Source organism: Etheostoma spectabile, chromosome 16 (assembly GCF_008692095.1).
Source record: "Etheostoma spectabile isolate EspeVRDwgs_2016 chromosome 16, UIUC_Espe_1.0, whole genome shotgun sequence".
Taxonomy (NCBI): Eukaryota; Metazoa; Chordata; class Actinopteri; order Perciformes; family Percidae; genus Etheostoma; species Etheostoma spectabile.
The window spans coordinates 9,156,732-9,171,858 of NC_045748.1; the positions used below are offsets into that span (position 1 = coordinate 9,156,732).

The window sequence follows — 15,127 nt, forward strand, 5'->3', positions numbered from 1 at the left end:
CAATGTAGCTCAAGAACAGATTAATTTCATGAAAATGGCAGCAGATATTAATGGACCCCAGAGAATGAATCCTAATGTATTTTGTGAACTTGATTCATTCTCTATCTCATTAACAATTCTACGTGAAGAAATCTGATGGGCAGACAAACCCACTATGTCAACCTGATAGTGGAACTAGAGGAGACTTAAGGGGTTCACCAAAGTCAGGAGACTTCATCCTCTGGAGACCAGGAATGTCTTCATAATGTAATGGCAATCCAAAATCACTAACTGACATTGCCATCCCTAGCGTGGCTAATACAAATTGTAAGTTGTTTGTTCAATCCAACACCTTTATATCAAGGGCTGTGTAGTGCAGGGTTTTGTGGTACTAGTGGGGAATCATCTTGTTAGTTCCCACACAAAATCTCAGGCCGTGCTGATCAAAGTTCATGGAGGGGAATGATAATATATCTTAGACATGTACACTATGGCACCAATAAGGACCTGTCCTTTCACTGAGGCTTTTTGGGTGTATGTAGATGCAATCATATTTTAGCCAGCACAGGTTGAGTGCTGTGATTGGCTCCAAGAGCTCTCATTGAAAAGCTCAACCCCCCTGCGAAAGCTTTACAAGTACAAGAGAAACTGGGAAAACAGAGATATCTAGGGAGCATAAAATCCGCAGGAACAAAGCCCCTTCGCAGGTTTGCCAACATTTATCAGAAGACCCGTTCAGGATCTGGAAAGAAAAATTGTTGCTCGTTCTTGCAATTCCTGCAACCATAGCAAATTGTGACTACTAATGAGGGCTCTACTTTGACTAATGCAATGCTTGTTTACCTTTTTGCAATATCCTTAATTATACAATTTTGATTTCCACCAAACTGGAGAATGATAGCCAGCATTGGATCCGGCATTTAAATTACATTGATCAGCCTAAGGGGGCGCTACAACATGTATTTGTCCATCAAAACACAAAAAAGAAAAGAAACATTGTAAGGCCTAACATATTTTCAACATATTTAAATGTAGCCTATTGTATTATTGCAATGTATCATACTGTTTTATAAATAGGCCTGTTGTGTTGATCTCACTGTGTATTTTTGTATATTACAGCCTAGTGTATAGGCCTATGTCTTTTGACCAGGGGCCTCTAGACCCTGAAACATTAAACTGATTTAAAATAAGCTGTTGACCATGTATGGGACCGAGGCCCCTGGGCGAGTCTTTCTTTGCAAATAATACGGAAAGACCTAAAGCACAAGCACAATGCACTTTATACCAGTTCTAATTTGTATAAACGTTTGTAATCACTGGTCATTTGTTCACACAATGTTTTTTTGTAACCCATTTTAATAGTTATTTAAACGAGTCTAATACCGAGAGGTATGATTTTCAGTATTTTGTCCGTAATTAAAAATCCTCTTTCGCGACATATTAATTTATTCGGCAATGAATTCAATATTTATAACCATAAATTACATTTTATAATCGACCTAATGCTCACGGCTTTAGTTGTAGGTGTAAATGATAGGCTGCAATGCTGAAGGGAAACCATTGCAAGCATTTTCAGTGCACAAAAGCGTTTCAGTGCACGTCCTACTTGTGAAGCTCTACAGCAGGGCGATTTTGCGCGTCCCCGTGACTCTCGCCATAGAAAGCAAAGCTGAGCGTCTTCCATAACAGCTAGGGGTGCAGACTTGAGGAATATCCGAATTTATTCAGGAAACATCATGCTGAATATGGATGTACAGTGGGTGTAGCATCGTTGGAGACCGAGCCTTCTCGGCTGGGGTGACAGCAGGACATTAGCAAAACTGACGAAAATAACATCAGTGTTTTTTTTTCTGGGTGCTTTGTCTTGTCCACCTAACGATAGCAAACCATCGTTCCCATTTCAGTTGCACGATATTCAGCTAGTGACTACTAGCTGTCGCCGGGATGTATCATCATGTTATCACCTTAAAGTAACTGGTAGGACATTGGATTGCGAAGGAAAAGCAGAAAACCTCTCCGAGGTCCCATCGGGTTGTCACCGGGACCTGAATCTGTGTTAGCCACAGTCGCGGAACCCACTGTTTTTGGCGATATGGCGGAGCAGGGCTACTCATCTTGGTGAGTGCGCACAGGCATCGCGCTGCCGATTAGTAGTAGCTACCTAACGGTAGCTGCTGTTGCTGGTGCTGCTGAAGGATATAGCTAGCTAGGTCACTAAACCAATGAATTGTATTTCTGACAATTTACGAAAACACTTGGCTCTTCACATATACGCCTTCAGATACATGTTTTAACAGCGTCGAGATAGCAACATGTCACTAATCCAATTTTTTAAATACTGCTAACAGCTAACTTGAACAGGCTGGTTAGCTAGCAGCGGCTAATCAGCTCCACCAGCTGACGCTATGCTAATGCTACCTAGGTTCGGTCAATTCCAATGGTGCTATTGTGAGCGAGTGCTAAAGAGCTAGCTGCCTAGCTAACGGCTTGATAAGCTCACTTGGGTTAGCGACTTGGTAAATGGTTCGTTAGCTCACATTATCAGCACTTGTTTTCTGAAATTTTTAATCTTGCAAAAGAAGCATAACGTTGCATGTCCATGTCAAGCATTATCGATCGTAAACTGTGTCAAAAAAATAGTGTTGGCTGATTAGATGGCTAGCATTAGCTAGCTAGTCGTCGACCCACTGCACACAATAACAAAGGTTCTGCCGTAGAGCTAACGTTAAGCTAGCTAACTGGCATCGCAGTCAGATAACAAAATGCCAGTTTCAGGGTGAGCTTGGCATTGTGACCTTAATATATAATACATCCATGATTGTGAAACAAAAGATATATGTGCAGAATTGCCAGTTATACAGATTTAAAGCCGGGTTAACGATATAGTTTAGTTGTAGTACTTGGTAAGGAATAGATCAAGGAATGCCAGACAGAGATGAAGTGATCTCTGAAATGCGTTGTGCCCATGAATGAATATGACCTGACTTCGTTGAGGCCTAGCTAATTGATGTAGACTAAATTTTGATCATATCAACACGGGTTGAATGTTTTGGTGATCGTGTTTAGAGCAGCATGTATGGACAGTTCAAACCAATAAGTCAACAGCAGAGGTTCATTGAATGGTAGATGTCCACAGAAGTCCTGTGTTTTGATCTTATGGGTTTGTCTAACTTTCATTTAATGCCATAATTTGTTGTGATTATTTTCTGGATAAGCCATGCCTTAATAGTCTTTTCATATCAATTGTATGACTTGTATCAGTTTGAGATCAGTTAACTCAAGCTTTTCTGCTTTTAGGATATTTGTGAACACTGACCTTTTACCTTGACCATTTATACTGGCTTTGTGTCATTGTAGTTTTCATAAAGCTGCACAGTTAGGGATGTTGCTTGCAAGAGACTTCTAAACACATAATTCACATTTATTAACTGTCTTTCTAATTTGTCTTGCATATTGATACAATTTGTTTTTCTCTTTCTTTCTATTTGACCTGGTTTGTGTAAAGTTAGTGGGGAATTGGTATGACATCCATTTTTACTGTCAATATTTAGCATAGGAAGCAGCAGTACTTATACCAGGGAAAGCAAAGTGACATTGTTTTAGAAAATCTGTTGGGTTGTGATAACGTTTGTTTAGGAGGTTTTACTTTTTCTAAGGCTCATTGTATTGTCTGGGGTGGTTACTAAAATATTGTTTTAATTTTAACATGGAGAATTAAACTAGTTTATTGCCATTAACAAATGTTAAAAATTCAATTTATGTTTTTGTTTGTTTGTGATTGAGAAAAAAAAAAAGCTAAAGGGCTATAGCTCTGCCCAAAACAGTTGATTTAGCTTAATATTGATTTGATGTTTTAGTGGTTCTTTACAGCTATGGATTGTCACGGTATTTTCTAATAGTCAGAAAACAAAGACACGAACACCTAAAAAGCCCCATTTAAATCTGTATTAACAAGTGATCTGTATCTGGATAGAGGGCTTTTACAACGTGTCATCAGACTGGAAGTTGCCATATTGGAGGTACTCCTCATCACAGCAAAGCACAGGCACTGAAGTAGATCTAAAACGTCGTCAAGGAAAACGGTTAATTATTGCCGTGTTTTAGGTTGTACCTATAGGTCAGACCGAGGAAAAACATGTGGAATATTATCGACTTACAAAAGTTATTAAAAACCAGGGAGAGGTATGCCACAAGTTTTCAGAGGAAAGGATGCACTTGTGGTTGGCAAAGCACAAACTTACTCAGATAGTGTACAGTGTAGATAGCAAACTGGGGGTCTTTATTAAGAAAATTGCTATTATATCATACAGTTAAGGTTAGGTTGATCAAAGACTTTATTGCGTTACTTACTTTGGCCTTCACAACACAACAGTCGTTAATGACTTGGTACTGCATCTCCCTCACAAACCATCTGGTTACAGGCCTCCAAACCTTTTGTAGGATTTAAGGTCTGCTGCTGTGTGTGCATGGCAAGAAAATCAGGTAGTTACCTATACGGATTGTATTCACCTGGCTGAAATCCGATCACATGGCACCTCCAGATGTGTTCAGGCTGATCTGATTGCATACTCAACACAATGTGTTCCACATGCATTTAAACCTAAATCATCATACTTTTACCTCGTCCAGATAGCATATCCAGAGACCAATGACATGTTACTGCTGTGTGGAAATGGTGTAAAACATAAATAATATTTAGACTTGTTAGCACAAAGGGAAACGCAAAGAAAAATAACTAGCCCTTACCACCAAAAAAGAGAGGAAATCACTTTCCAGCAGCTTTAATATTGTCTTGTATATATGTTTTTGCTTCCGTCTATTAGACTAAATATGTTTTTGGACCATTTTCTGTATGGGGCACACAGATGTTATATTAAGATCAATTTAAAACTAAAATGTTGGTATTTTCCTTCAAAACCATCCCATCTGAATGAGGCTTGAATGTGCAGTTGCTTGTGTTAATGTGAAATCTAAGCAGAAAAACATTAAGGACAGTGACCATCTATTGTAGAAATGGCTTAAATGTCACTAAAGAACTTCAGAGATGAATAATGAGTGAAGGTGGAAACAAACAAAACTAAGCTTTGCAACCAAATTGATGAGTTGTATTTCCTTTCACCACAGCAATGTGCAAAGACAGCCAATGTGGTAAAATTGTCATCTGCACATCATTACCTGGTCAGTAATGTTTTTACTTCATACCAACATTAGTGAGGTAAAAGAACTTAATAAGTTGCTGAAAATCTATTTTTTCCTCTTTTAAATGTACAGCTAGAAGTGTTAAATCAGGCTTATCCAGTATCACAAATTGTGTGTGTGTGCGTGTGCTTGTGCGTTGCTGCAACAGTTCGTTCAAAACAACAATGGTGGACTAGACCTATGGTTCATCCAATCACCTGCCAGGTATTTTTTGCCAGCCCTTTTCCAAACAGTTAACAATGACGGCTTCTCAGATGGTTCTGTGTAACAGACCATCTGGCACGTCAGGTTATACTTAACCATCATCATCATATACCATCTTGAGCCATTCAAAGCATCCCCTTGCTCCCATTACCTTGAAACCAGACATTTAAACACCCACAGAATTGTGGCATACCTCTTACAAGATTACAAGTCAATGTTCTGCTTTACAATCTTCTAAAAAACAATTATGCATTTTGATATTAAAACCTTTACATTAAGCAAGCACAGGCATAATATAATTTTCTGTATTAGTGGTAGGGCTGCACAATTAATCGAATTTTAATCGCGATCACGATTTGGACTTCCCACGATCAAATTTGCGTGATCAAACGATTATTTTTTATAAAGCGTCATTTCATTAAACGCTCCGGGTTTTTTGCAAAGCCAATCTCCCGCTCCATAAAGCCGTCTGCTCATGAGCCAGTCAGAGTAGTTCACTGCACCCCGTGCAGCTAAGTTTCTAGATGTAGACAGTTCCAGAGGACAGAGTAGCGTGAGGAAAACTCAACAGATAGCAGTCGGTAATACGTCAGTCTCAAGGTTTACCAGTTTACCAGTAAACGCAACACTTTGTCCCATTTGTTGTTTTTCAGACAACAGCAGTGACCAGTGCTAGTTAGCGTCTGTTAGCTGTTAGCTCTTCTAGGACGCACCGGTGCTAATGTCCTCGCATCCGCTGCAATGCTGTTTATATGGATATGGTTTAATTTTGCGTTACATGACCCATTTCGTCTGTAAAGCCGTGCCTGTGTTGGATCTTTCTACGCTCTCTCGTCCTACTCTCTCTCCTCTTACTCTCCGCGCCCCGCCACACAGCGGCCGCCGGTCCACACTTCTGATGTAGCGTTATGTCTACAGTTTTAATTTTTCATTAACACAGCTGTATATTGTTAAGTATGAGGGGGCAAACCTGTATTTGTACCAGTGTTTCCGCGGGTAACTGTTATCGCGGCCGCTACGGCGAAGAACACAGAAGAAGTTTTTGAATGCAGCTAACTTCAGTTGGTAGAGTCACAGCGTGTGAGACGGAGCTGCTGGACCTGGACCAGGACCAGAGATGTGACCCATGGCCAGAATATCATAGTTCATAAAAATGCAGCGCAGTGAAGATACAGACGTTTAATACACACGACGTGTGTATCCGCCGTTCGACCCGTGCTGGACCTGTTCATAATGAGTCAGCCGTCTCTCTGTGAGTAGCGTCCATCACACTCCCTCTCGCAGTTATAAATAGCCTATGTGACAATAAAATTTGTTTTGGTTAAAATCAACAAATAATCGTGAGAATAATCGCGATCAAAATTTTGATCAAAATAATCGCGATTATCATTTTGGCCATAATCGTGCAGCCCTAATTAGTGGCATAGTATGGTGCTGTTAGAAGACACAGACCTCTAATGATATTGTATAGACATTTGGTTTGAATGCTGTGCTTGGCAGTACTTGCACGTTCTGTTTGCACAATTAGTTTTATAGCTACAAATTACTGCTCAAGTAAGTAAACCACAGCAAGCCCTGTTCAGCCTTTTGGTGACCAACTGGCTAATGTACAGTTTTGAAGGTGTCTTGTTTGAAAGCTGGAAAGTTGTAGTTTGATGCTACTTTCAACAGCCTTCACAGCCGCATGTAGCTCTGCAGCTTACTTGAGCCCTAACCTTTGGTAGGTGGCTATGTTACATTACACTGGTTCATCTGTGTTAATGGAGTTTTTCTTGTAGTTGCTTTTCCTCATTTTCAGTTTTGCGCCTTGGCAAATGCATTCTGTGTAAGTCTGAACTTTTCAACCATCACTTTTTAGGTGAAATTGTGAAAGTGGTGCTTTCTGAAGTGCACGCAGTAATGTACAGTCACACAGATATATTACGTTAGAGCAGACCTACGCAGTTCTCGTAAAGGGTTAATTTTACTTGTTCATAAAGGTAAATGTAAAATGCTGTGTGCCACTCTTTATTGTATATGTATCTGGGGAAACATCGATCAGTCACTTGTTGGTGTCCTCATGTGAAAACGTTTAATCTGCTAAATAGGAGGGAAATAAGGAATTATCTTAATAATGTACCATTCTGTTTTGCAATTATTTTTATTCGCTTCCATGGGGAGACCCAGTTTTGACAATGTGAAATATTATTCTGCATTCAATGTAAATTTTATTCATAATTTTTGCTGCCGCCATCATTTTCCCCCAATTTTGATGTGCCTTTGCTTTGGTTTAGCATCTCAGTTGAACGCTTTGTTGAACATCCAAAGGGTCTGGTCTATACTATCAACAGGGCTGGTTGTAAGAGTGTGAATATGTGGTAACGGCATATAATACATGTACTGGTAAGTTGTACAATATGAATTAGAAAGACAGGACTTTTCTGATGGGGAGAGGAAGGGGGATGTTGAGCATTACAGCCAAGTCAACAATCAAAGTTTAACTCAGGCTGCAAAAATGATTAATGTCATTGTCGATTAATCTGTTGCATATTTTCTCGATTAGTAGTTTGGTCTATAAACTGGTTTTGTTTTGTCAACAACTCAAAGTTATTTTGTTCACTGTCATTGAGTGAAGAAACTAGAAAATATTCACTTTTAAGAAGCTGGAACCAGAAGTTTAACTTTTCTTTCTTAAAATAATAAATTATCAAAATAGTTTGCGATTAATTTAATGGTTGACAACTAATCAATTAATCTTTGCAGCTCTAGTTCAACTACATTGGGTTTCTGAAAACGTGGTCGCCAGGTTCAAAATGAGCACTATCCACCAGCCAAATGCTGGTAAAATTTGAAAGTGGCTAGTATATTTGCTTCACTCACCAGCCATTTTGGTGGTGGACATAAGCATTTATTTTGAACCCTGCATGGTAAAGTAGCAACACTTCTTTGTAATACATGAGTAAACAAAGGTATCCCCTTGCTTACCGAGCTTACCTTATCTTACCGAGCTCTTGCAAACCAAAGGGAAAAAGGTAGCGTAGTTAAACCACTATTACAACACTGCAAGATGTGATTTCCTTATGTGAACACAGCAGCAACCACATCAATCAAACTAAAAGTCTGAAATTCTGCTTGGCAATATATATTTTCCCACACATACCGCATGTTATCGTTGGCTGACGATACTTATGAAGAAGCTGTAACCAGCAATATTATTTTCTACATAATAAGTGAGTTGCATGGGTAATTGTTTATCAGCTAATTGATAAAGTGGTGGTTTTAGCACTTATATTTCAGTTATTCAATTATGAGAATGGATTCGTAACCATTGCTGTCCACGTGTGGAGAAAATCTTTTGTTCAGTGTGATCCCTATTTTTCAGTATCTAGCAAAACCCAAGCATGTTACGATACTTGTGCAGCCATCTGCTAAGCTCATCACTGCAGCTTGTTTTCCTGCTTTGCTAAATGTTTTAGGAAACTCATTGTGTGTGGTGTGAGTAGGGCTGCACGATTATGGCCAAAATGATAATCGCGATTATTTTGATCAAAATTTTGATCGCGATTATTCTCACGATTATTTGTTGATTTTAACCAAAACAAATTTTATTGTCACATGGGCTATTTATAACTGGAGAGGGAGTGTGATGGACGCTACTCACAGAGAGACGGCTGATCATTATGAACGGGTCCAGCACGGGTCGAATGGCGGATACACACGTCGTGTGTATTAAACGTCTGTATCTTCACTGCGCTGCATTTTTATGAACTATGATGTTCTGGCCATGGGTCACATCTCTGGTCCTGGTCCAGCAGCTCCGTCTCACACGCTGTTACTCTACCAACTGAAGTTAGCTGCATTCAATAACTTCTTCTGTGTTCTTCGCCGTAGCGGCCGCGATAGCAGAGTTACCCAGGGAAACACCGGTACAAACACAGGTTTGCCCCTCATACTTAACAATATACAGCTGTGTTAATAAAAAATTAAAACTGTAGACAAATGTCAGAAGTGTGGACCGGCGGCCGCTGTGTGGCGGGGCGCGGAGAGTAAGACGAGAGAGCGTAGAAAGATCCAACACAGACACGGCTTTACAGACGAAATGGGTCATGTAACGCAAAATTAAACCATACCCATATAAACAGCATTGCAGCGGATGCGAGGACATTAGCACCGGTGCGTCCTAGAGGAGCTAACAGCTAACAGACGCTATTAGCCCAGACTAGCACCGGTCACTGCTGTTGTCTGAAAAACAACAAATGGGACAAAGTGTTGCGTTTACTGGTAAACTGGTAAACCTTGAGACCGACGTATTACCGACTGCTATGTGTTGAGTTTTCCTCACGCTACTCTGTCCTCTGGGACTGTCTACATCTAGAAACTTAGCTGCACGAGGTGCAGTGAACTACTCTGACTGGCTCATGAGCAGACGGCTTTACGGAGCGGGAGATGGGCTTTGCAAAAACCCGGAGCGTTCTATGAAATTATGCTTTATAAAAAATAATCGCTCGATCACGCAAATTTGATCGTGGGAAGTCCAAATCGTGATCGCGATTAAAATTCGATTAATTGTGCAGCCCTAGGTGTGAGGTTGTTGTATTTTGTTGTATGTTCTCAAAAGTCTTCTGTACTGGTAAAGTTACCCTAGCTTATGGACACAGGTAAAGGTTATTAGCTAACGTGTCAATATATTTGCCGTCAACAACAATAGATTAGTCTCATAAGAAATCAGCCTCATAGTAGAGATGGGGAGGTTTAGATTTCTTTTTCCTAGTTTTTTTTTTTAATTTTACCTTTTTATTTCAGTGAAAGCCGTGGCCAAAGGCATTTTGTTTTTGGATTGTCCGTCTGTCCCATTCTTATAATTGTAATATCTCAGGATCCCCTGGAGATACTTTTTTCAAATTTGGCACAGACGTCCACTTGGACTGAAGGATGAACTGATTTGATTTTGGAGGTTACTTCTGTCTCATTTCTCATGAACGTGAGATCTCAGGAAAGCCTTGAGGGAATGTATTTTACATCTAGCACAAAGGTAGTTTGACTGGTAATTGGTTGATAGTTGTTACTAGAGGTGTGACGTCACAATTGAATATCTCGCAATATTAAAAGGTGACAATGTTTTTTTTTTGTCAAGGTAAAAAGTTGTCTCTCAAGATCAATACACAAGTGCAGAATGACATTGAACCTCCAAGGACCTATTCACGTTAAATCAAGCGGTGCCAAATTTGGGTACCCGTAAGCTTGAGCGTCTCTGTCCTCTCCTCTGCGTGTTTGACAGATAGCCGGGCTCAGCTCTGACCCCCACGCAGAGATATGGTGCAGCCCGAGGGAGTCTACATCGTCTCGGCAGCTTGTTTGAGTCACGGCAATGCCGGTAAAGCGGTCACAAGTATGGTTACAGTTCTCAAAACTACACAGAAAGTGTTAGTTGCAATATAATATATGATGGCGGTATAGTTACCGGAAAAAAAGTTACCATTGGATACCGGCATGGAATTTCATGTACTGGGTCTGAGGAGGTTAGTTACACTGGAGAGAAGCCATTTGAGTTTAAGGTAAAATTCTTTCAAAGGTTGTCATTTTGTGACTTTTGACTGAATATGTGACTAATTTTCCAGTCCTATTTCGTCACTGAAGTTTTCTTTAAACTAGTGTTAAAATCTTGTCTCATTGTCGTGTACCCAGTCTTGTCTCGTCTCGTCTCCTGAGCTTTGTGTCTCGTCACACCCCTATATGTCACTGTCATTGCCTCAGACCACATCCTGACAACAGTGTTGTCCCCAATTTGTTTTTCTGAGATTAGAGCAGACTGTTTTCCACAAAGTATTATCACACTGATTCTATAAAGGTTTGTCAAAATGTAATCTTAAATAATCCCATTTTAATATTACTATAGTTATAAATAATATAATCATGTTGTCATGCAATAAAAATGAATGAGATGATGGCTGCAGGTCACTTTTGGTAACATCGGCTAAGTAGTAGTCCAAAAGTATAATTTTCTCTTTCCCTTTTGGCCTTTTTGTTAATGAATTAAAGAAAAATCCTTCCTCAGGAAACATGGTTATTAAGATATAATCCCCAAATCCTATTATTAAAACTATCCACAGTTAAATCTAATTTAAGCTCGGCCTTTCAAGACACTGACTAATCAACTAAACGTTTGCACAACTCACAAAGTAGGTGATGTTGAACATGTTGACTTCTGCAGGAATATCAAGTGTAAAGGATTGTTTGTAGTGTTTTTGTTATGTTTGGTACACTGAAGAAGACAAATGACCTTAAGGACTATCTCTTTTTGGTATGGGTGGGGGGAAAAACTATTGTTAGATGCATTGCGATTCTCTCTAGAAGGATTCAATGCTCAATTCTGATAAGTTTTTTTTTTTTTTAATGTGTTGATTTTTATTTAAAAGTTACTGTCTCCAGACATGTACTAATCAGAAAACGGAGTGACTGGATGGGATAATGGACAGCAAGTTAGAGTTTATTCAAGAGTGCAGGAAAAAAACAAACACAAAAATGGCCAAAAGGAGAGAAAAAATTGGTTTAGAATCGAATCGTTGGCCTCGGAATCGAATCGTGAGGTGCCCAGAGATTCCCACCCCTACTTTTTAGAACTTCTGTTATATACAGTATGCTTAGTTATGTAGACACAAGTAGGCTGCTATGTTGTCAGCTAAGAGCACACATCTGACAGATCACCGAAGCACCTGTTGCTTGTGTCTTGGAACAAAAGCACCATTTAGATGAGCCTTTTGACTTTCAAAGCCTAAATAGTTTTAATTTGGAGATACAGGGGTCTTATGCATCTTAAATTCTGATCCTGACACTTTAACTTATTGTGTATATGTGCTTTGTGAAGATAAACAATGATTAAATCTGGACCTCCGTCTTGATCTGTGACCAGCAACACATATGGCTAGATCTCTCGTTTCCCCAACATTTTCTAAAACATCATTCTACAGGGCACCCTTTTGCCTCTAAGCTGACTAACCAAACCCAGGACCTTGCATGTCAACCATTTCTGTCAATTTTTATGTTGAGACCCTACAAACACTCATCTAAACCAAGAACAAATACCGCTGCATGGTGTAAATGCATACAATTAGAGCAATATCCTGCAGGCAAAAAGATCACCTTTGATCACAAATGACACATTCTTGTTCTTGAATGATGTAAACCATTTCATCCGTATTTGAATGAGAAAGTGGAGGCTGCTAAATGTTAATTCCCAATTGGAGCTCCAATGGCAACTCCACCCAATGGCTACTGTAAGCTGGAGTGTTACAGTGCATGCAAAGTCAATATTTCAGTTTGTGTATTCTATCCCCATGTGTATACCCAGTGAGAACTGATTGAGATATTATTTTAAATATCCACGCCTCAGACGGGCTGCATAAAAGTCTTCATTGTGGCCCTGGTGACCTGGCCCTTAGTGGTCAAGTCATGCATGCAACTGGCTTGATGGAGGACGGTATTGGAATTGTGTTATTGAAAACCTAGTCTGTCAGTGAACAAGGACTTCTTATGGCACGTTGGGCTGCCATCCAGCCCTCAACAGTCCGGGATTGTATTTTGTTTTTAAATGTTCCATTCATCTATCTCACCCATGTTCTACAGGCTTCTGTGCCCAGAATTCAGACGAACCAGTTTGATGCTAGAATATGAATTAGATCTGTGGTAGATTTAAACTAGCTGTCTATCTGTTCACGGTGTTGACAGTGAGGCAGTGACCTCATTAGTGTCTGTTTTGTAGGAAAACAAGGTCAGTTTCTTAATCACTCTCTTAACGCTTGAGGCCAATCTGTTGGCAAGACATTTTAATTAAACCTACAAAAAAGAAACTCCTATTTGGATCGGCTATATTGTTTGATGTTTCTTATGACCAACATCTAGGGTTAGGTACACCAGCCACCTTGCAATGTGACAAATCTTTAAAGTTATGCCTGCTGAGTGTGTTTTTTAGTCATTAAGTAGAGGCCTTTATTGGACAACCAAGACTGGGGCGAAGCTACGTGATGCAGTATTGTCCTGTTTCCACAGTGAACCACATTTTACAACTCTCCTTCTAATCACCCAGTAGTCATTCCTATTCTACTGAATGAATGAACGAGACAGGAGATTGAAAGAGACAATAAAACCTGTGAATTCCTGTGTCACATGTGCACAAGAATGAAAATTATTATTATTTGGAGCACTTTTTATGCAAGGACTCCTGTCAGTGTCAGTACTGAAAGGAATCTAGTAATGTAGCCTAGCAATACAATACATAACTGAAATAGTATTCACTGCATGTCAGCAGGAAAGGGCTGAGTTTATATTAAATGTACTGATATTTCTACACATGATAAATGGTGCCTTTTTTAGTACCTTGTTTGCAATATCATCCAAACGTTAAATAATTTTTTCTGACCAAACTAAAATGCATATGAGCTCTGTTCAGACTATGATAGTATTTATCCTCCATGTTCATTCTCCATGTTTGAATAATGTTAGTAGGTTGGCAGACGTATTTTAGCGAGGCAAGACATCTTAAATCCAGTGTTTCAATCACCTGTCATTCTCCTGTCTGTCTCAGCGGTCTGTAGCGGGACTGTAGGTGGATTGTTATTGCGTTCATAATGTTGATGCTTGAAATTACGTGTCTTTAATGTTAGCTATAACTATTGTTTATCAATCAAAGTAGCACCAGTCCATTCAGCATTTAGTGTCCAAGCCACTTCTTCTGATGAGGCATGAGTTGACCACACAACCATGATCGTTTTAAGACTAAGCCATACACAGTGTCAAATACATTAAAGAATTACAAGTCATTACACTTTGGTGTGTGTGTGTGTGTGTGTGTGTGTGTGTGTGTGTGTGTGTGTGTGTGTGTGTGTGTGTGTGTGTGTGTTGTGTGTGTGTGTGTGTGTGTGTGTGTGTGAGAGAGAGTGTGAGACTGGAAAAACGAAGTGAAGGAACAGGGATGAATATTGTGTATACATACAGTACAAGTGTTAAGGAAAGAAGAATAAGGTGGGGAAACAATACTAGTTAGCATTAAATAACTCCTGTATTGCTCCTCATTTTCAGAGGCCTGCAGTACACCGCGGGACTCCGGTCTATCCCACCAGCGCTGTCCCCCGTTAGGTGCCCAGCAGTCGGGCCCCTAACAACCACCTAACGTAATGTCTTAGCCTGTTCCGCTCTGTGCATCCCCAAATCCTCAGACGATTGAGCTGTACAATAAAAGACAAAAAAAAATACGTATATGCATCATAAAGGACCTCTGATATAATATAGAGAGTTGACAATTCAAAAGAGGTAGCTATTTAATCAATTAAACCCTGGAGATACCTTCACAGCTGGCAAAGTCAGGGCTAACAAACTAGCAGGCAATTGGTCTTCTAGCAAGTTAAAAATATATATATTAACGCTGTGCACATTAGGGGTGGGGGGGGGATCAATACAGCATAGTATCGCAATATTTTCAGTGGCAATACACAGGCAGTATCGATCTTTTATTATATGTGTTGGTCAGTTCATCTGCTTGACAATCCCATTTTGCAGCAATAAAATTGAAGTGAGATGAACAAACAAATGTATGTTTTTAGATAAAACAGATGTTGACAAAGTTCCCTTTTGGGGACATCCTTTGAAATGGGGAACAATTAGAATTTGGAAAAGTTTATATCTTGCAATATATCACAGAACATTGCAATATGTTTAAAATCGCAATAATATTGTATCGTGGCATAAGTATTGTGATGATATTGTATCGGGA

General features: G+C 39.6%; 2 protein-coding genes across 2 annotated transcripts in view; one reads left to right on the forward strand and one right to left on the reverse strand.

Annotated features, from left to right (window-relative positions):
- Positions 1-9,714, reverse strand: part of gnaz (guanine nucleotide binding protein (G protein), alpha z polypeptide) — a 49,565-nt gene extending 39,851 nt beyond the window's left edge. The window contains exons 1-2 of the mRNA XM_032540391.1: positions 9,704-9,714; positions 213-218 (exon numbers count right to left, since the gene is read on the reverse strand). The gene's annotated coding sequence lies outside the window, so the exon portion shown is untranslated. The remainder of the gene's footprint in view (positions 1-212; positions 219-9,703) is intronic.
- sppl3 (signal peptide peptidase 3) overlaps positions 1,559-15,127 on the forward strand; it is a 30,361-nt gene continuing 16,792 nt past the window's right edge. The window contains exon 1 of the mRNA XM_032540390.1: positions 1,559-2,097. Within this exon, the coding sequence (XP_032396281.1) occupies positions 2,072-2,097 (26 nt within the window). The 5' untranslated portion in view covers positions 1,559-2,071. The remainder of the gene's footprint in view (positions 2,098-15,127) is intronic.